This window comes from Stegostoma tigrinum, chromosome 23 (assembly GCF_030684315.1).
Source record: "Stegostoma tigrinum isolate sSteTig4 chromosome 23, sSteTig4.hap1, whole genome shotgun sequence".
NCBI lineage: Eukaryota > Metazoa > Chordata > Chondrichthyes > Orectolobiformes > Stegostomatidae > Stegostoma > Stegostoma tigrinum.
In genome coordinates, this window is record NC_081376.1 from 11804876 (window position 1) to 11827502 (window position 22627).

Consider the following 22627-nt stretch of genomic DNA (forward strand, 5'->3'; position numbering starts at 1 on the left):
GCGAAAGGTGTCCTTAATATATAAAAACAAAGAGCTAAATTGACATAGTGACTTGGTCTGTAATGCACAAAAATAGAGGAGATTGCAATTGGAATAATAATTGGGGATGGGCCGACTGCTATATCAATGCCCTTCCAGTTTGTTAACAAAGTTTTATTTATATCTTTATTAAGCCAAATGCTTGTCAGTTTCCAATTGAGTATTTTGGTAAAACTCATATATATTGCAGTAAAGAAATGATTCAGTCTGACTACACTTTGCACCTATATCTTTGGCTTTTGCTTTAGTGTAGCTTAGTGGCTCATGTGTAAATAATTGCAGATACAAGTGACTGTGACTCAACTGTTGCACTTGCTGTTGCTGCTGCTTCTGGTGGGATACTGCAAAAAGCAGAAACAACTTAAAGGTAGAGGAACAGCAGTGAACTCAGCTGAAAACTATTGGTTGATGGCAGACAATAACCTTGGAGAGAAGTACGATTCTGATTAGAGACACCTGCAATGAAAGAAACAAACTTGTTTACTTCAGATGGAAATAACAAAATAGGGTAATGTTCATTGCGTATTTAAAACACACCAGTCCAATAACTAAATGCAATGTCCTCTCATAGAACTACAAATGAATTTAGTATATGATTCAGTATACTTTCTTTCCAGTCTATTGAGAGTTCACGTGCCTGTACTTGAAGCTATGTAGATTTATTCTGCTATTATTATGCTCTGACAAGTTTTCTAGTATCCAAAACTCTCTAAACTCTAATACAAGGGTTTAAACAAAACAGTAACATGATTGCAAATATCATTGGATTTTTAAAATTGTCTTTTAATGGCTTCACTAATTGTTTTTTATATGCTTTGACCTAATCCAGTTGCTCAGAGCTAAGATACTGTGAACTAAAACTGGATTATTTAGTGTGATAGCTATAAAATGTCCCTAATTCCCCAATCTGTTCTGTTCAGCTCACTGTACTAACAAAATATTTAAAAGTTAATTTGGCCTGAATTCTCAATGGTCCTTTTTTTCAGGCAAATGATTGTATTTACATATATGACCTAACAATCATGTATTTATATCATAAACTCCTCAACCCACCTGTGGACATGTTATCACAGTTTTTTATCGATGTTCAGACACAAACACACAGAAATTATTCCTCGAGAATGGACTAATATTAATTGTCATAGAAAATGTTACAAAACACCTTGCTTTTTGAGGCTTCAGGAAACTTGTATTTGGTACAGATTTTATAAGAGGACTTATTAAGAACATTAAAGGGTAAATTTCTTCCTGGTAGACATTATAAATACATCATAGAAAATGCTGTGTCCCAAGGCAGTGATTTATTTCAGTCAGTTTTAAGAAACAGAGAATTTATGCTAAAATGGCGTAGGAGCAGAAGGTCAAGAACTGGCTAACAATGGGAAAGTGGTGGCTAGACATTCTTGAGGGTATATAAAGGGTGGTGGATGGATCCAGAGTGGAGGTGAATGAGCGTGAGTTTAATGGGGACTGGAGTTTGAGCAGACTCTCTTGAAGGAGTTATTGGAAAGTTGTGCTGTGATTCTGTTGGGCTCCATTTCTGTCAAACCTTTTAAGGACTGCTCCACCCACTCCAATACTGTTAAAAGCCAGTAACCCCAAACCCAGAGAGTTTCCCTTCTAATGTACCAAGGGTCTCATCAGTCCTGCTGAATGGGGACCCCATTTCCAAGTGGCCACTACCAGTTCCTGAGGTCTGACTCCAATGCTAATACTTCTTCCTCGTATCAGGACATTGCGCATTCGGGGCTCACACCAAAGATCTCAGCACAGAGCTATGGACTGCCAATCCAGTGAAGATCTGCTCTGATGGAGGTTGGATTTTTCAGATATGGAAGATCCCATGACAGTATTTCGAAGAGGAGAAAGTGAGTTACCACCCCACCCCCGGTGTCCTGGTCAACATTAACCATCCGACAACATCACTGAAAAAACAGATTTTCTGATGAGTAGTTTGTTGATGAATTGTTGTTTGTGGGACTTCACTGATAGCAAATAGGCTGCAGTATTTTCCATATTACAACAATGGCTAACTTTCAAAGGTAGTTCATTGGCTGTAGAATGTTTTGCGATGCTCTGGGGTTGCCACATATTCTGTACAAAGACCAGTGTGTTCAACAGCCCCAACACGACAATCCCCAGTGTCTCTTGATATCAGGACAACCCCAATGCTCCCAGAGTATTGTAATGTCTTTAGATAAACCCCTACACTTGGAGTGGTATTGAAGTTGTTGTCACGTATAAAAGAAAGTTCTTTATGAATAAAAGTCTGATTTCTTCAGAATCCAAACACCTATTTACACAATACATAGGGATATACACTGAGGGTAGTATAGTCACATGGAGAGAGATAGCTCACTGCATTGTTTGAAAACTACAGGACCCCTCCTGAGAGTTCGCAGACCAGATATTCCTATCAAAATTCTGCTTAAAAATGGTCTGGTAATATTATTTAGTCTACTTATATTAAAACATCTGCTCATCAGTAACATTTAGGGTGATTTGCTCACAGCTTTATTCAATTCTTTGAGTTGGTCATTCTGGAACAGCAGCAGCACATTGCTTAAAAAGTATAGCAGCCATCAGGGCAGAGATGACCATTGCAAAGAGGACACGGGGGCTATAATTCAAGCAAGCCCTATGGGAACTTCCCACAGTTTGGTGTAGGCAGGTAGCTCTCAATGATAACATGTTTTAAAACAAAAAAAGATGAATGTTGTAAGAAAATAGTCTTGAGAGCAAGAGATAGAAATGGAAAATAGAAAGGTCCATCAGAATGAGAGAATGGAGGTGCGATGAATGGCATTGGGAAAGGAGCAGAGATTAATGAATTAATTGAACCAAAAAGGATACAAGAGTTCCATAGAAATGGGAGTGAGGATGTGTGAAGGAGGGGCAGGTATAGTGGTTAAGTAAAAGGAAATAAGGGAACAGTTCTGCACCTTTCTACCTCTCTGTCCTGCTCAAAGATTCTTCTACAGTCCTGTCTCTTTGACCAAGCTTTTGGTGATATGACTTCATACTACACATGCTTTGTCCCAGATTTTGCTTCATAACACTCCTGTGAAGCTTAGGATGTTGATCCATGTTAAAGGTGTGATATAAATTCTATTTGTTGGTGAAGGAAGTATTAGTAACTGGTGGAGGGGATGGCAGGTGAGCTTCTGTGGGCCATCCTTTCCCCATAATCTCCCCTCAGTTGCTGGATCATTTGCTAGCCATAACTGGCTAGGCTTGTGACTCAGAAAGTAAAGAAGACATTGGCAGGGAGATCAGGGCGAGCAGAGTGGAAAGAAAGATAATAGCATGGCTTTCTGTACCATTTTTTAAATCAAATCACAGAATCCCTACATTGTGGAAGCAGGCAATTTGGGCCATCGAGTCCACACCGACCCTCAGAAGAGCATCCCACCCAAGCTCACCCCCCTACTCTTTCCCGATGACCCTGCATTTCCCTGGCCTGCATGTCTCTGGACACGATGAGCAATTTAGCATGGCCAATCAACCTAACCTGTGCATCTTTGGACTGTGGGAGGAAACCCACATAGATACTGACAGAAGATGCAAAGTCTGCACAGTGACCCAAGAGTGGAAGTGAACCTGGGTCCCTGGTGTTGTGAGGCTGCAGTGCCAACCACGGAGCCATTGTGCTGCCCATGTTGTTGGCTGGTTTTATTCAAATTTCACTTTGGCATTGTCCTTGCTATTGATAGATCCTGAGTGTTCCCATAAGAATGAATATGATTATGACTTAATTTCAGCAATTCCCTCCCTAAATCCCTTTGGTGTTGACTCTGTTGAAAATTTATGACCTGTTTTCTCAGATGCAGACAGCTAAGATATTTCAGTGCTAACCAGCCAAAGTGCTTGAGGCAACTTGTGTTTTCCAAGTGATGGGAATCTTGCTGCATGATTAGAAACATAAGGCAGTTTAGCATCACCCTGCAAATTCCAACCCTTGCCAAAGGAAAAAAAATGTCATGGACCCTTCCAATCTATATCATGAGGGATTCCTTGAGAAGAGACAACAAAGGCAATTCCATTGCCTTGCAACCTCTTATTTTCCCATTATTTTCAAATGAGGATACATTGGAATGATTGGTGGTACATTAATATCTAACTCCTGTGACTGAAATTGGTTCTATCAGGATCTCTGTTCCAAAGTATTCCATCAGGACCATTACTGCAAGGTGTAAGAAACCATGGACCATTTCTGAAAAGAGAGAGAGCATTTCTAAGTTCAGTGATGAGGTAGTTCTTATGGAAATTCTTGTGGAAAATTATGAACAGCCAATATGTAAATGAACATTCAACACTTTACAATGGGACGATGGGACAGCAAGAGGTTATGGGAAATTTGAATATATAAGCAACTGGAAAAGCACAAATACATGTTTTTAGAGTCTTTTGAAAGGGATTCAATAAGGCAGTGTGAGAATGACCGAAATAGTATCTGTCACTAATCAAGTGAATGGAGAAAGGCAATCAGTAATTGTATATAGTTGGAGTGTGCAAGAGATCTGCTGGGACATTCAGATGGAGACAATCACCTAAAAAAGCTGGTCAGATTCATAGAAATAATTGAAATCAATGATGAGACTCTAAAACCATTAGCCTGGAGGGGAGATCTCAGTTAGCAGTCAGAATAATTATAGTGTATTACCCTGTGTGAAAGAGGCCTTCAGCCATGCTAATGTGGAATAACAGGGGTTTGTGCAAAGTGGAGGAAACGGAGAAAGGCAAAGGGAGATTAATTCTAGCAGTAATTAAGGACTAACTAATGGTTTATGCCCCAAGGAAGCACAAAGATGGGACAGGAAATAGACAAAGTTACTCAGGAAAGCAAATACAGAAGAAGGCATTGACCAGGAGATTCAGTTCAGGGACTATCAAGCCACAAAGATTTTACACAATCATGCAACCAGGGGTTTTGATGGATTGGAAACAAAGGGACCTGAGTGCTGAAGGACCAATGAAAGATTGTCTTTATGCCCTACTTGGTTGAGTTGATGGAAACAGAGTCATTCAAGTTTCAGTACTGATATCTCTTAACAGAGAATTTTGCCAGCGTTGCATCAGTCTGGTTTGTACATTTTCAGTTCTGCGTTCTCACTGAGATCACAAGATGCAACATTTCTGAACAGATAGCTGTCAGAGAGAAGTTGCTGTGAAAGTGATCTGTACAAGTGCTGTCAGTGACTCAGTGAATATCCAGCAAGTATCTGTGGCATTCAGTTTACTTGAAAAATGCAGCCTGTGTTTCAGAATGAACATACTAGCACCAAATTTATCACTTGCAAAACTTTGGCAGCATTATAATTCTGAGATAACTGACACTGGTGTGACAATCTAAAAGAGATTAATAATTCAGCTGCACATTACACTTCTCTCCTATCTTTGACTATCACCTAAAGTCAAAATAACTTGATGAGTGTAGAAAATATACGATATGGCTGGCATCAGAGATAATGGGAACGGCAGATGCTGGAGAATCCAAGATAACAAAGTGTGAAGCTGGATGAACACAGCGGGCCAAGCAGCATCTCAGGAGCACAAAAGTTGACGTTTTGGGCCTAGACCCCGAAACGTCAGCTTTTGTGCTCCTGAGATGCTGCTTGGCCCACTGTGTTCATCCAGCTCCGCACTTTGATATGGCTGACATTATTCTGTGACTTATTTTCTGGCAAACTATGACTCCTTGATAGCCAGGTGAACAGCACTTTCTCCAGGCGTAGCATGAAGCTATTAATACCAGGATTCCCAATTGACTACCATGGACTATACTGGGTTAACTTACCTCAGCTGGCATAGGATTTGGAATGTTATGGCGATAAGGAAAATAATCATTTAGGATTCCAGTTTCTGCCTGCAATTTAGTATCAGCTGAAAAAATGTTTGGATTATTGTTGAGTCAAAGCTGGATCACCCTAAATGTGATGTCCTTCAAGGGTGAATAGCTGATCATACCAATGTCTTGGGTCAGGTAGTAGCAATACTCAGTTGAGGTGCTAGATGGCTGTGGTGACCCATTGAAAGAGCTACGGATCATTGTGGATTCAACAGTTTCAAACCTTCTATCAAAGGTTACAAGTCCCCATCCATCTTGTTCAAATTAATTTATTGATTCTAAAATCCCACTCTATGATTATAGGTAGTTATATTGCACATTGCTGTTTTCAAAACAAACATTAAGTATTCAGCTTATGCATCGCTGTCCATATTTGTCACGAAATCCCCCGTCTATTCTTCATCAAATATTTATTCAAACCCGCCTTGGCATCGGTTGATACCTTCGGGACATAAGACATAGGAGTGGAAGTAAGGCCATTCGGCCCATCGGGTCCACTCTGCCATTTAATCATGGCTGATGGGCATTTCAACTCCACTTCCCTGCACTCTCCGTGTAGCCCTTGATTCCTTGTGAGATCAAGAATTTATCAATCTCTGCCCTGAAGACATTTAACATCCTGGCCTCCACTGCGCTCTGTGGCAATGAATTCCACTGGCCCACCACTCTCTGGCTGAAGAAATGTCTCCTCATAGCGAGTTTTGAGAAGATTTGTAGCTCAGGTTGAGACTCTGGATGTGAGTTTGCTCGCTGAGCTGGAAGGTTCGTTTTCAGACGTTTCGTTACCATTCTAGGTAACATCATCAGTGAGCCTCCGACGAAGTGCTGGTGTTATATCCTGGTGGCTAGCTTTCTGCCAGTTTGTCCAATGTAGTGTTTGTCACAGTTCTTGCAAGGTATTGCATTGGACAAACAGGCAGAAAGCTAGCCACCAGAATACATGAACATCAACTAGCCACAAAACGACATGACCCACTATCACTCGTATCCTTACATACAGATGAGGAAGGACACCACATTGATTGGGACAACACATCCATCCTAGGACAAGCCAAACAGAGACACGCACGAGAATTCCTAGAAGCATGGCATTCCAACCGGAACTCCATCAACAAACACATTGATTTGGTGCCAATCTACCATTCCCTGAGAAAAAGAACAGGAAATGACATCACCAACCCAAGGAAACCTAACCAGATAAATAGAAAGCGGGACATAACACCAGCGCTTCGTCGGAGGCTTACTGATGATGTTACCTAGAATGGTAACGAAACATCTGAAAACGAACCTTCCAGCTCAGCGAGCAAACTCACATCCCGAATGTCTCCTCATTTCTGGTTTAAATTTACCCCCTCTAATTCTAAGGCTGTGCCCACGGGTCCTAGTCTCTCCCCCTAACGGAAATAACTTCCCAGTGTCCACCCTTTCTAAGCCATACATTATCTTCTAAGTTTTTATTAGATCTCCCCTCAACCTTCTAAACTCTAATGAGTACAATCCCAGGATCCTTAGCCATTCATCATACGTTAAACCTACCATTCCAGGGATCATCCGTGTGAATCTCCGCTGGAAACGCTCCAGCACCAGTATGTCCTTCCTGAGATGTGGGGCCCAAAATTGGACACAGTATTCTAAATGGGGCCTAACTAGAGCTTTATAAAGTCTCAGAAGCACATCGCTGCTTTTATATTCCAACCCTCTTGAGATAAACGACAACATTACATTCGCTTTCTTAATTACGGACTCTACCTGCAAATTAATCTTTAGAGAATCCTGGACCAACACTCCCAGATCCTTTTGTACTTCTGCTTTATGAATTTTCTCACCATTTAGAAAATAGTCCATGCCTGTATTCTTTTTTACAAAGTGCAAAACCTCGCATTTGCTCACGTTGAATTTCATCAGGCATTTCCTGGACCACTCTCCTAAACGGTCTAAATCTTTCTGCAGCTTCCCCACCTCCTCAGTACTACCTGCCTGTCCACCTATCTTCGTATCATCGGCAAACTTCGCCAGAATGCCCCCAGTCCCTTCATTCAGATCATTAATATATAAAGTGAACAGCAGCAGCCCCAACACTGAACTCTGCGGGACACCACTTGTCACTAGTTGCCATTCCGAAAAAGAGTCTTTTATCCCAACTCTCTGCCTTCTGTCAGACAGCCAATCCTCCATTCAAGCCAGTAGCTCATCTCAAAAACCATGGGCCCTCACCTTGCTCAGCAACCTTCTATGAGGTACCTTATCAAAGGCCTTTTGGAAGTCTAGATAGACAACATCTACTGGGTTTCCCTAGTCTACCATACTCGTTACCTCTTCAAAAAATTCTAACAGGTTTGTCAGGCATGACCTCCCCTTACTAAATCCATGCTGACTTGTTCTAACCCAACCCTGCACTTCCAAGAATTTAGAAATCTCATTGTTAAAAATGGATTCTAGATTATAGGCTAATCGGCCTATAATTTTCCATCTTTTGTCTTAATCCTTTCTTAAACACGGGGGTTACAACAGCAATTTTACAATCATCTGGGACATTCCCAGACTCCAGTGACTTTTGAAAGATCACAACCAAAGCCTCCGCTATTTCCTCAGCCACGTCCCTCAGAACTCGAGGATGTAGCCCATCGGGGCCAGGAGATTTATCCATTTTTAGACCTTGTAGCTTTTCTAGCACTTTCCCCTTTGTAATGCCTACCATACTCAACTCTGCCCCCTGACTCTCCTTAATTGTTGGGATACTACTCATGTCTTCCACTGTGAAGACTGACACAAAGTACTTATTAAGTTCTTCAACTATTTCCTTATCTCCCATCACTAGCCTTCCAGCATCAATTTGGAGCGGCCCAATGTCTACTTTTGCCTCTCGTTTGTTTCTTATGTATTGAAATAAACTTTTACTATCATTTCTAACATTACTAGCTAGCCTACCTTCATATTTGATCCTCTCCTTCCTTATTGCTCTCTTTGTTATCCTCTGTTTGTTTTTGTAGCCTTCCCAATCTTCTGATTTCCCAGTGCTCTTGGCCACTTTATAGGCTGTCTCTTTTTCTTTGATACATTTCCTGACTTCCTTTGTCAGCCATGGCTGTCTAACCCCACCCCGGATAATCTTTCTTTTCTTTGGGATGAACCTCTGTACTGTGTCCTCAATTACACCCAGAAACTCCTCCCATTGTTGGTCTACTGTCTTCCCCACTAGGCTCTGCTTCCAGTCGATTTTCGTCAATTCCTCTCTCATGCCCCTGTAATTACCCATATTTAACTGTAATACCATTACATCCGATTTTGCCTTCTCTCTTTCAAACTGCAGACTGAACTCTACCATATTATGATCGCTGCCTCCTAAGTGTTCCCTTACTTTAAGGTCTTTTATAAAGTCTGGCTCATTACATAGCACTAAGTCCAGAATAGCCTGCTCCCTTGTGGTCTACCTGCCTATTGAAGTCCCCCATGATCACCATGACCTTGCCTTTCTGATATGCCCTATCTATTTCTTGGTGCATCTTGCGCCCCTGGTCCTGAACACTGTTAGGAGGTCTGTACATAACTCCTATTATGGTTTTTTTGCCTTTGTGGTTCCTCAACCCCACCCACACAGACTCCACATCCTCTGACCCTGTGTCATTCAGTGCCGTAGATTTAATTTCATTCTGAACTAACAACGCAACCCCACCCCCTCTGCCCACCTCCTTATCTTTTCGTTAAGTTGTGAATCCTTGGATGTTTAACTGCCAGCCCTGAACTCCCTGCAACCATGACTCTGTGATACCTATCACATCGTAATCATTCAGGATGATTTGTACTGTTAATTCATCTACTTTGTTGCGAATACTATGAGCATTTAGGTAAAGTGTCTTAATGCTAACTTTCTTATCATTACTAGAGATATTGGAAATCATAAGCTGTCTTAAGCTATCCTTCCTTTTTGCTGTTTTCCTAGTCTGCCTCAAACTTACACCCACATGCTATCCTGTTGCTTATCTTTCCATTTAACTCCATACTCCCCGTCACTTTCGCTTTCCCTTCCCCCCAACTCAGAAGTTTAAAGTCCTACTGACCACCCTATTTATCCTTTTCATGGAACACTGGTTCCAGAGCAGTTCAGGTGGAGACCGTCCCAACGGTACAGATCCCCTTGGTTCCAAAACTGCTGCCAATGCCCCATGAAATGGAATCCCTCTTTCCCACACCAATCCCTTAGCCATGTGTTTACTTCCCTAACTTTCTTTTCCCTATGCCAATTGGCATGTGGCTCAGGCAGTAATCCGGAGATTATGACCCTTGAGGACCTGTATTTCAATTTTTTTCCTAGTGTTTGATAATCCCTGAACAGGCCCTCTACCCTCGCTTTGCCTATGTTGTTAGTCCCAACATGGACCACAACAACTGGATCCTCCCCCTGCCGCTCCAATATCCTTTCAACCTGGTCGGAGATGTCCTGCACCCTGGCACAGGGCAGGCAACACACCATGCGGGACTCCTGATCCGCTTGCATAGGATACTATCTGTCCCCCTAATTATAGAATCCCCTATAACAACTACCTGTCTTTTTGCTCCCCCCTCTTGAATGGCCTTCTGCAGCACAGTGCCGTGGTCAGCTGGCTCACTGTCCACTGTCCTTTCCCTCATCCATACAGGGAGCAAGAATCTCATACCTGTTGGTCAAGGTCAAGGGCTGAGGCTCCTGCACTACCTACCTGCCTCACTTACAGTCACACCCTGTTGTCCCTGAAAACGTTTTGAATTTGAATTACTTAATCTACCAGGTGTGACTGCCTCCTGAAATAAAGTGTCCTGGTGACTCTCCCCCTCCCGGATGTGCCGCAGAGTTTGAAGCTCAGATTCCAGATCATTAATTCTTATCCGGATTTCTTCCAGCAACTAACACTTGCTGCAGATGTGGCCGCTGCCATTCACAATGGGATCAGCCAGCTCCCACATCATACAGCTTACATCTGCCTTCCTTACCCTCGCATATGGCTTGAGAACTTCATAAAAACAAGGGAAAGTTCTTTGAAATGGCCGAGTAAGCCATTTGATTCTTGAGATGCTGGATCTCCACAAACTTCTCAAGCAACGTTGGGAACAGATACTAAACACTGACCTTTCCAGTGATGTCCACACCCTATGTTTGAATTTAAAAAGAACTTGCCTGTGGAAACCTGCTCTAAAATTTGCTGTGCAAAAGAGAGAGAACAGTAATCTTTTGATTTGTTTCTCCTTATCCTTGTGACTTCAAGTTCTTGAGACAAATATGCTATATGAGAACTGCTAAATAAACCTCATACTAGATGTTGCATCTATCGCATTCTGCTGGCCAATTTAATTTGGTAATATTAAACCCTTAGCAAGATATTTAAATTCTAATGATTCTCCAGCAGCCATAGTCCAATGTTTTCCTTATCTCAGTGAAGATACGCAATTGGACTAAATGGGACATCTATAACAATCCATTACTTAGTTGAGGAATAGAGTGTAAATGACTCTGGAATAAGTGGACACATTCAAGAAAATAGCGAAACACAGACTGGCGTTGTCATTTACAGAATACCCAATATCAGAAACTGCTGATAGATGGATTAAGGCTTTGATAAAATTGTATGTTTACTAGCCTTCAAATTTGCCAAAATAATTTTTCTCATTTTTTCCAAACAACTCTCATAAAATGATTATTCAGCATATTTCAGCTGACTTTAGAAAAGTTCCAAAAATGATATTGTCTTCATGTATTTCTTTAAAATTTAGCTATGCAATGTAATTTGTTATATTACAATACATTTAAATTATAGCAGAGACCTTAGGCTTGGTTACATTTGCACTTCTATCTGGCTGAAATGTTAAAATACTTGTAACTGATCTGAAAATGCAAGTTTCAAAACAATTGTTCATTCCTTAAGTAAAGATCTGCACTTGACTGAAGCCCTGTCTCACCCCGTAGACCTAAACAAGTTATTTTATTCCATTTGTTCTAACTGGTAATTATAGCTCATTATTTTGTTTTGACTGAAGAGATTTCCTTTCCAAAGTTTATCCTATTTCTAATGATTGCTCAGATTTAAGTCTGATAGCTTAGATCTGTATTGCTTCCTCAAAATAAATATGTGGAGTGAATGTAATAATTTGAGACTTTGTGTTTGAGACAAAATATAAAGGTTAGAAAGTCAGGGATCTAGATTTATCTTTTTTTAACTATAATTATGTTTTTACACACTGGATTCCTATCATTTAGATACAATCTATCACAATTCTTGATTAATGTATTTTTACATCTCTCCACTAATTACAGGACAAAGTGGCTTTCTGGATTGCTATTTCGTAAAACAGATGGAACAACAAAAACTCTGCTTTATTAATAAATTAATATAAAAGTGAAATTTGAAGGGCAGCTTTCCATTGCTTGGTTAAGCTGTACATGTTGAAGCAAGGAATACTTTTACTTAAATATTTAACTGTTACAGAAAAGCATTTAAATATTCCAAGGCTAGATTAATTAAACATGTTACAAACTTTCCCAGGAGCAGGACATTGAAATATTTCGAGCTATATTAGCAAATAATTCAAAATCCAGTTCACTTATCTGTGTTCAGATCTTCAGTTTTAATTTTGTTGGAATTTGCAGCATCAGTGAAGACTTTAAGTTTTCTAAACGAAATTTACACAAGAGTGTGGTTCATGTATGGAATGAACTCCCAGAGGAAGTGATGGATGTTTGGATGTTACGATATTTAAAAGACATTTGGATAAGTACTTGAATAAGAAATGTTTGGAGGGATATGGGCCAAGCACAGGCAGGTGGGATTAGTTTAGATTGGGATTAAGGTCAGCATGGACTGGTTGGATCGATCAGTCTCTTTCTGTTACCCTGACTTGCTGCTTCAATACCTTTTTTTAGTCTGTCAGATATTTATCTCTTTAACTTGTCTATTCTTGTCGACACTCTACATTTGATACAGTTCCATTTCTTTCATTATTAAAATATCATTTGTTCCTGAATATATCTGGACTATATACCAACCAATTTTCTGGTTCCCCAAAAAGTTAAGGTGAAGTGTAGAAGTACAGTTTCACATTGTGAAGCTGGCATTGATTCATTATTTATTTAATACCTGTACAGGACCATTTGCAACAGGGAAGTCTTCCTACATACTGGTGTCACATCTGGATCTGTATTTTCAAACTTTTTTAACGTCATGGGAAATTCATTAGAATTAATTCTTGGTGAGCTGATCAGCCCATGCCTTTACTGTCTCTCGAAGTTGGAGTCAATGAGTAGTCTGCACTCCATAAAGGTATGTCCTACCCTTGAGGCCAGCTTATGGGTCTCTTACCTCTAAATCAAAAGGTTGGGAATTTAAAGTCCTGTTCCCGTGACTTAAGCACAATGTTCGGGCTGACATTTCAGAAGGGGAGATTTTTTTTTCCAAGATATCTTTAAACACAGGCTCCTTTGATTTTCTCAGGTAGACTTACTGGCTACTTATGGCACTACTTCACCAAAACGCAGACAAGTTTATAATTAGTGTCCAAGCCAACCAGCATCAAACAGCATCACAAATACCAGATTATCCCGTCATTCTCTCAGTATTGTTTGTGCAGTGTTATTGGAATCAACCCACTGTCTTTCTTTCTCATTAATCTTTCACAGGATATAGGCATCACAGACAAGTCCAGTGTTTGTTAGCCTTAAACTGAATAGGTCTGAAGTAGTTTGTAGGCCACACTGAGTAAGGACAACAGGTTTGAGATACATGGTCCTGATGGTGCTTGGCAAGGTGGATGCTAAGTCAGTGTTTCCTCTTGTGGGGTAGGCTTGAGCTGACAGACACAGTTTAAAACTAAAAGGTCTCCCATTTATGACAGTGATGAAGAAATATTTTTTCTCCCGGAGGTTGTGTGTGTGTTGAACTCTCTTCTCTGAGGGCACCGGGGGCTAGATCCTTGAATATTTTTAAGCCAGAGACAAATCAATTTTTGCTTAACAAGGGAGGTGAAGGGTGTTGGTGGATAGGCAGAAAAATAGAGAAATCAGATCAGCCAGGGAAAAATGAAGGGGCTGAATGGCCTACTCCTGCTGCTAATTTGTTTTCTTCATACTAAATTACCTAGAGGGCATTGGGGAAGGTGATGGCCTAGTGGTATTATCGCTAGCCTATTAATGCAGAAACATATCCAATGTTCTGGGGAGTTGCACGCTCGGTTCGCAAGAAACAACTGCACCTCTCGGTCATAAACCATTTCCACTCCCCCTCCCATTCTTTAGATGACATGTCCATCATGGGCCTCCTGCAGTGCCACAATGATGCCACCCGAAGGTTGCAGGAACAGCAACTCATATTCTGCTTGGGAACCCTGCAGCCCAATGGTATCAATGTGGACTTCACCAGCTTCAAAATCTCCCCTTGCCCCACCGCATCCCAAAACCAGCCCAGTTTGTCCCCTCCCCCCACTGCACCACACAACCAGCCCAGCTCTTCTCCTCCACCCACTGCATCCCAAAACCAGTCCAACCTGTCTCTGCCTCCCTAACCTGTTCTTCCTCTCACCCATCCCTTCCTCCCATCCCAAGCCGCACCTCCATCTCCTACCTACTAACCTCATCCCACCTCCTTGACCTGTCCGTCTTCCCTGGACTGACCTATCCCCTCCCTACCTCCCTACCTATACTCTCCTCTCCACCTATCTTCTTTTCTCTCCATCTTTGGTCTGCCTCCCCTTCTCTCCCTATTTATTCCAGAGCCCCCACCCCATCCCCCTCTCTGATGAAGGGTCTAGGCCCGAAACGTCAGCTTTTGTGCTCCTGAGATGCTGCTGGGCCTGCTGTGTTCATCCAGCCTCACATTTCATTATCAATGTTCTGGAGGCCTGGGTTTCAACCCTGCCAAAGGATATTGTGGAATTTCAATTAAATTATAAAAAATCTGGAATTAAAAATCTGCTGATGACCATGAAACCATTGCCAATTGTCAGGAAAACTGTTCATTAATGTCCTTCAAGAAAGGAAATCTGTCATCCTCACTTGGTCTGGCCTACATGTAACTCCAAACCCACTGCAATGTGGCTGATTTACAACTGTCCTCTCAAATTGCCTAGCAAACCATTCAGTTCAAGGGCAGCTGGGGACAGGCGATCATAAAAATGCTGGCCACTCACATTCAATGAGTGAATTTAAAGAAAGACTCAGATGGGCTTTTATGGCAATCAATGATAGTTTCATGATCTCCAATACTGAGGCTAATTTTTCAATTTCAGTATTATTAATTAATAATTAATTCCTGGAATTAATGCTTCCAGAATTATTATCAATTAAAAATTCCACTGATTGTTACGTTGAGACTTGAACCCATGTCCCCAGAGAGTTAGCTTCGGCTTCTGGTTTGGCAGTTTAATGACATTACCATATGCCACCTCTCCTGTCTGCATTCTAGCAGTGAGTACATTTCAGAAATTGCTGTAAATTGTTTTGAAATCATCTGAATTAGCGGGAAGCCCAATATAAGTAAATTCTGTACAGCTAAAGTTGGATCTGCAGATATTGGTCCACAGAGAATGTGATGGGAACCTGAATGATTATTGGAACTTATTTTCCAGTTGCACTGAGATCATGGAGACCTGTTTCCTAGGAAGACAAAGGAATGTCCTTCATGCAGCAACATTTTACAATATTGGCAGGACCAGGGCCAGGGGTAGTGGCAGAATCAGGACATTCCCTTCTTCTCAAAATACCATTAAGTTTTACAAAGTACTGCTTCACACTGAAGTTGTGGCACATTCAGTCTAAACGAGGAACCAGTGTGAGTGGCAGCTTCAGTTTCTGAGGACGTGACTATAGTAAGAGACAGTGAAATTTCTATGGATATTATTGATATGGACTTCTATAAAACGTTTGACAAAGTCACTTGTGAGCAATTGTCTGCTAAAATTGAGACCTGTGGAATTGAAGGCATATTATTAACCTGGCAAGGAAATGGGCTGAGTGGAAGAAGACTGATGAAATAGAACAGGCAGGTATTTTAATTGGGATAATGGGACTAGTACAGGTAATGTCGCCCAATAATCTATTGTTCAGATTTCAGCTTTTCCCTGTACTTTGTTCGACTTGAACGAGAGAATAAAAAGCCATATATCCAAATTTGCCAGTGACACCACCATGAAAGTGTAAAATTACAAAGAGATGTTCATAGATTAAGTAAATGGGCAAAAGTCTGGCAGGCAGCTTTCAAAGTTGCCAAGTGTGAGGTCATTTAGTTTGGATCTGAATAGGACAGAACAGGCGACCTTTGACATTGTGAATAGAATAAAACAGTGGAGACTTGGAAGTTTATGTAGAGATTGTTTAAACGTGATTGACAGGTACTGAAAATAAGCAAGACAGTGAATGGATGCTGACCTTTAAATCTACTCAACTCCAATCCAATACTGTAGTCAGTCTGATTAGGAAGGAAAATCTGATCCTGTAGAGAGTGCAGAATAGATTTACTAGAATGATTCTTTGTCCCAAGCCTTATATTATCAGGAAAGGTTATACAACCTTCGGGTTGTAATTCCTGGAATTTAAAGTTTATGGTGTGTTTAATTGAAGATTTTGAAACATTAAGGGAAACTGACAGACCGAAATGAGTTCTGTTTGTCAGGCATCCTGAACTGGAGACCTTTCTGAAATGTTAGAGGCTGTTTTTTTTCTGGACGAAAGTGAGGAAAAACCTTTGAGTACGAAGGATGCCAGAGGTTTGAAATTGCATTTCTGTAAATTGCAGTCTGCAGCTAAGTGAATTGTTAATTTTTATTGGGAGTCTAACAGATTTATTTTGTTATTTTATTTTGCAATATTCAGGGATATGAGACAAATCAAACGTGGGCATGTGGTATTAGCTCATACAGGTTACAATGATCTTAGCGCATGATATATCAGGCTTCAGCAGCCAAATTGCCTATCCTTGTTTATATGTTGAATACCCTCAATAAACTTGAGAGTCATAATGTGGCTTAAAGCAAATGATTTACCATGCTTTGGATCATTACCCAGGCAAAACTGTGAATGAGTGAAGTGTTAATGTTGCAGTGCCTACAGTACAGCATGTGGGCTTGACTTGATGAATGCAAATGCCAGCACAGACCAACTGGGCTGAGTGGCTTGTTTCTGTGCAGTAAATTCTATACAATAAAGTGCCAGTTTGATTGACCAGAATTGTGTGAGCATGCATTAGGCTTCTGCACACTGACTTGATCTTGCATGCTCCATCAATGGCACTGAGATCCAAGCTAATGCCTGGAATGTAGGAAGATTATTATTGCTTGCTGTCAAAAAATTGCGATAAAACCACCTCCAGTTTTATACTCCTTGTTTAAATGTAGGTGCACCCCTCTGTATGTTAGAACATACATCAAGGGTATAAAAGCTGAGAACATGCCAAGGAACCAGATAGGAAGCAAATTATTGATATTTTGAAATATAGATTATACAACACGGGACACAGCCTGATGTAAAAAAAAATGAAAGTGCTAGTATGACTAGCAGGTCCCATACAATTGCTGCCAGATAAGCTCAATATTTAATTCACACACTGGAGTACATTTGACTCAGCCTCAAAACCACTGATTTTCTTTTCTTTCTGAGGAGATATTGTTGGCATTGGGGAGGGGTGAGGCACATACTTTTGAGCAGAATTCAACTTTGAAGCAGTTTTAACTGTAGAAACTTAAATACTATTATTTCTATGAAATGGAAACATTTAGGTGCCCAATCAAAACATCAGTCGTATTTTAGAGTATAAAAAGTGTATCTTTAGAAGCTTACAGCGCAGAAGTGACTAATCCTGCCTGTGCTGGATTCTTGAAAGAAATTTTCCAGCACATCCCTGTTCTTTCCCATTCACCGGCAATTCCGTTCAAAAGTAATTTGCCTTCACCATTCAGACCAACTTGTTGAATAAATCAAAGATTCCCTGGGTTTTGTTGCCAATTTTAATCAAATCCGATGAAAGCAGCAGCTATAGCAGGGTCTCACAAGTTGATGAAATCTCTGATGGATTGTAGGTCAAATGCAAGTATTCTGAGATATTTGTGACAAATGTCTGCAAGCCAGACTAATGTTCAAACTAATTTGTAATTAATTTGGGATCATTTTCTTTTGCAGATTAACATTTGCTTTAATTAACCTGAAGCCAGAAGGGTTAGAACACTGAACGATTTTTGCTACAACTTGTGTGAATTTAGCGACAATTAGCCTCAAAGTACAGGATGTAAAATATTTCTTTTGCACTGCCGTCTGCCTCTCTCAGCAAGTTTTTAATTGTGTGATTACTTAATTGTACAAATCATAAATTGTATATATTAATCAATCAAGAAAACAATTGTTTCAAAGATGGAAGGCCTGCATTTGTATGCCACAATCAAAATGGTATCTGAGGTCTTGCTACTTCTATAATGTGGGAAATGGTGTTTTATGGGCATAGCAGCTTACCCTAAATAGCAATGTGATAATAAGTCAGCTAATTTTTAGGGATGAATGCTGGGGAAGACACTGGTGATCTCCCATATTCTTAATCATTGATACGTGGGATGGTTTACTCATTTTAATCTCTCATCCTTTGGATGTGCAGGAATACTTTAAATAATTCTTGTATCTGCTACAAGATGTCTTTCTCTCAGAAATAACAGAAAAAGCATACGGTTCACGTCCTCACCTATTTCAAACTGACTTAATCAAAAAAGAAACACCTAGCAAGAGCTACTGGTCAAGGCAAACCAGATTTTGTTAAGTCATATATTTTTACTCTAAAAATCAGTCTGTACTTTAAGGAAAAGATTATCTTCCCAAGTCCTCCCTCTATTTAAACAAGCTAGTTAGGAAAATCAACCAAACCAAACACATTATTTCAATTACTTTATCTGATGTGGAGCACGATAATATCACCCAGGACTACGCACGATATGATGACCAGTGAGATAAGATCACCCATGGTATGCTGAGATGATCTATTAATTGAAATAACCTACTTGAAATGGTAAGATGAAAAATAATGAACAACATCCATGCGTACGTTGATACTCACATTAATCCATACAAGCGTCCTCTCCAGCTCCCTTTAATTACATGAGACAGTCTCAGTGCACTGCTGACTGCCAGTAGACACCAATCTTTGGGATGAGTTCCTGGAGTGTTTCCTTTGTGAGAACTCAAGGGAGTTCTTCTGTTGGTTTCTCGCGTACTCTTTGTAGTTTTTAGTCAGTAAGGTGTAGAGGAAAGGGTTGATGCAACTGTTGCCGTACGCCAAGCAAGTCACAAAAAAGTTAATGTAGGCAATGGCTTTGGGAGACAGACTTACAGTTTCACTGAAATACAGCCTGAACAACTGCCATACCCAAAAAGGCAAGAAACACACACAGTAGGCAAAGATAATGGCCAAGATCATATACAGGATCTTCTGTTTGGGTGACTTCTTCATTCCTTTGGTGTTGAAAGTTGTGGTCTGTGATAGCCAGTAAGTGTGAGCCAACTTTGAGTACAAGAATCCAATGAGTATCCCTGGAGCCAATATACAGGTGTGGAAAAGTACAGTCAGATAGACCTTGTATGCATTTGGTGTCCATGTTGAGTGACAAATACGTTTTATTGTTCCTTTCTGGTTAAATTCGTGGAGATCAATCATTATCATGGTAGGAACGGCAAGAAGAAAGGAAATGAACCATATAGCACAAGTAATGATTCTTCTATAAGCACGATTTTTCCGAAATGTATCCAAGGGCTTGACCACTGCCAGGTATCTCTCGGTGCTCATTATAGTCAGGATGAAGATGCTAGCCTGCATGGTCAGAAAGTCAAGGCTGAAAAGGATCCTACAGCCAACTTCTCCAAAGTACCAATCCTTCATGAAGTAGGTGCACACCACAAAGGGGATGGTGGAGAGGTAAAGGAGATCAGCAAAGGCCAAATTCACAATATACACGTACATGGAGCCAGTAAACCTCATGGATAGAGTCATCAACACCAGGATGTAGACATTGCCTATAATCCCCATTAGGCACATGATGGTCAGAATGGTGCCCAGTAGTAATGTGATCAATGCTTCATTCCCTGACTCTGAGGCTGAAGATGAAGAATTTACAACAGAGGACAAGTTGCTCACTGTCTCAGGGAATATCCCCTCCATGTTCCTTACGGTCCTGAATTGACCTCGTGGCGGGGGGCGGTGGGGGGGGGGTGGTTGGTGGTGGAAGTGAATGTGATTTGTTTCAATCTGATCACAACCAGCCGCGGTTCAGGTTCTGAGGCTCATCAGATGGTCGAAGTACTGTTGGAATGCATTCTGTCTCTCTACAGTGTTCACCAGATCATCAGTAAGTATTTCTGAGACGCTTCCCAGTCTAGCGCTGGATTCAGGCAAAGGAGGCTGATGTGTGCTGATGATGGACGCGTTTGACAAATTTGTTTTCATCTGGGGAGAGACAGCAGCTCCATCAGAAAGCTGGTGGATTTCCGATCACTTTGTAAACAGAATCCTCCCCTCCATGTTAGTGGATCCCAGCAGAGAACTCCAGGAGTTCCTGCATTAACGGGAGGAAACTCGGCGGAAGAGATGTTAATTCCGGATTAATGCGGAATAAGAGCAGGATTGAACGAGCTGCCTATGTATTTTGCAGGATGTTTTGGAGACTCGCCGATAGCTGTGGAGCGGTGGCTGGGCGGAGAGATGTGACTCTCTGCTGTAGGTCCCCAAACCGAGCCGGCAGTGGGACCGTTACATCCCAAAGCACGCGTTTTGTAAAGCTGAGCTAACGTGAAGAAATACAAGTCTCCGTGTTTTTATTGAAACCGTAAAGCCTGGGATCTGGGAGGGGAGGGCTCTCCAAATCTGTCAGAGGCAACGTAGCGGGAGGTGGGAGCTGATCATGGATCTCTGAGACTGAATCGAACCTGAACTTGTGGCACAGCTGAACACATTGACCAGAGCACACCTACTGCAGACAGACAACCCGCCGAGGAAATGTGTTTAGTTCCAATATTTTTTCAAACCGAAACGGTTCAGTTCTGGTTAAAAAAAAACGATGGGAGTAGTATCAATACTGACTGTCAAAAGGGAACTTTCTAAATTGGGTCCTGGGATGTGCGTGTCACTGGCTGGGTCAGCGTTTATAGCCTGTCTCTACTGGCCCTTCTTGAACCGCTGCGGTCCATGTACTGTAGGTAGGCCCTTACGGAGGAAATTCCAAGATTGTGACCCACTGACACTGAAGGAACAGTGATATATTTCCAAGTCAGGGATGGTGAGTGGCTTGGAAGGGAACTTGCAGGCGGTGGTGCTCCCATGTATCTGCTGCCCTTGTGAGGATCTTTGGTGAATTTCTGCAGCGCATCAGGTAGATAGTACACACTGCTGCTACTGAGCGTTGGTGGTGGAGGGAGTGGATGCTTGTGGATGTGGTGCCAGTCAAGGGGGCTGCTTTGTCCTGGATGGTGTTAAGCTTCTTGAGTGTTGGAGCTGCACCCATCCAGGCAAGTGGGGAGTATTCCATCACATTCCTGACCTGTGAATTGTAGATGGTGGGCAGGGCTTGGGGAGTCAGGAGGTGAGTTACTCACCTCGGTATTCCCAACTTCTGGCCTGCTCTTGTAGCTGCTGTATTTATATGGCGAGTCCAGTTGAGTTTCTAGTCAACGGTAACCCCCACGATGTTGATAACGGAGGATTTAGTGACAGTAACATCATTGCATGCCAAGGCCTGGTGGTTAGATTGTCTCTTATTGGTGATGCTCATTGCCCAGCATTTATCTGGGTTGAATTTTACTTGTCACTTAGCAGCCAAAGCTTGGATATTGTCCAGATCTCATTGTATGTGAACATGGACTGCCTCGGTATCTAAGGAGTTACAAATAATGCAATCATCAGTGACATCTCCACCTCTGACCTTATGATGGAGAGAAGGTCGTTGATGAAGCAGCTGAAGATGGTTGGACCTAGGACACTACCTGAGGAACTTTTTCCTGGAAGTAGGATACCTGGTCTCCAAAAATGACAGTCATTTTCCTATTTACCAGGCATGACTCCAACTACAGAGAGGTTGCCCCTGATTCCCACTGATTCCAGTTTTGCTGGGACTCCTAAATGCCACACTTATTCAAATATGGCCTTGATGCCAAGGGCTGCTACTGAATAAATATATGGAGCGTGGAAAATCACAGGGTTATAGAGAGTAGGAGCTAATCTACCAAAGAGCCGACTGAATGGCCTTCTTTCTCTGCAGTGTAATTTAGTGAAACTTGGTGATGAAACTATGATTTCAAAATCAGCAGTTGCATTTATATTTATAACACTGTTTGCTTAATTACCTCAGTAATGGGCTTGAGATTGGTATGACAGGTCAGTGCAACATTGAGGGCCAAAGGGCCTGTACCGTGCTGTAATATTTTATGTTCTATGTAGTATCCTTAATGCATTTCAAGAAAAAAAAGGAACTGGAACACATTATGGCATTCTTTTCAGTTGGTAGGAAGCAGATTTGGGTGGACAGTACCAGGAATAAGACAGCCTGGTGTATTACAGACAGTCAACGTGCAACTCCACCTAGGAGAAAATCTCACTCACTGATCTTTGCACTAACTTCAATGCAAAATTTGCATTAATGTAGCAGCCTACCATATTAACATTTCTCAATGCTGTCAGCTCAAAATTATTTTTACTGTTACAGTGCAGGATGTGAGGCTGTTTTATTCAAAGAGTCATCTGTGGGATCTCCTGTAGA

At 41.3% G+C, this 22627-nt stretch overlaps 1 protein-coding gene across 1 annotated transcript; it reads right to left on the reverse strand.

Annotated features, from left to right (window-relative positions):
• Positions 1-388: 388 nt before the first annotated feature.
• uts2r5 (urotensin-2 receptor 5) lies at positions 389-20037 on the reverse strand. Its single transcript, XM_048552461.1, has 2 exons — positions 18940-20037; positions 389-495 (listed from the first exon to the last, which is right to left on the reverse strand). The coding sequence occupies exon 1, from the start codon at positions 20035-20037 to the stop codon at positions 18973-18975; it is 1065 nt and encodes a 354-aa protein (XP_048408418.1). The 3' UTR covers positions 389-495; positions 18940-18972.
• Between the last annotated feature and the right edge of the window lie 2590 nt (positions 20038-22627).

Excerpts from the sequence above, each read along its gene's own strand:
- uts2r5 (XM_048552461.1), bottom strand. The coding sequence starts at position 20,037 with ATGGAGGGGATATTCCCTGAGACAGTGAGCAACTTGTCCTCTGTTGTA.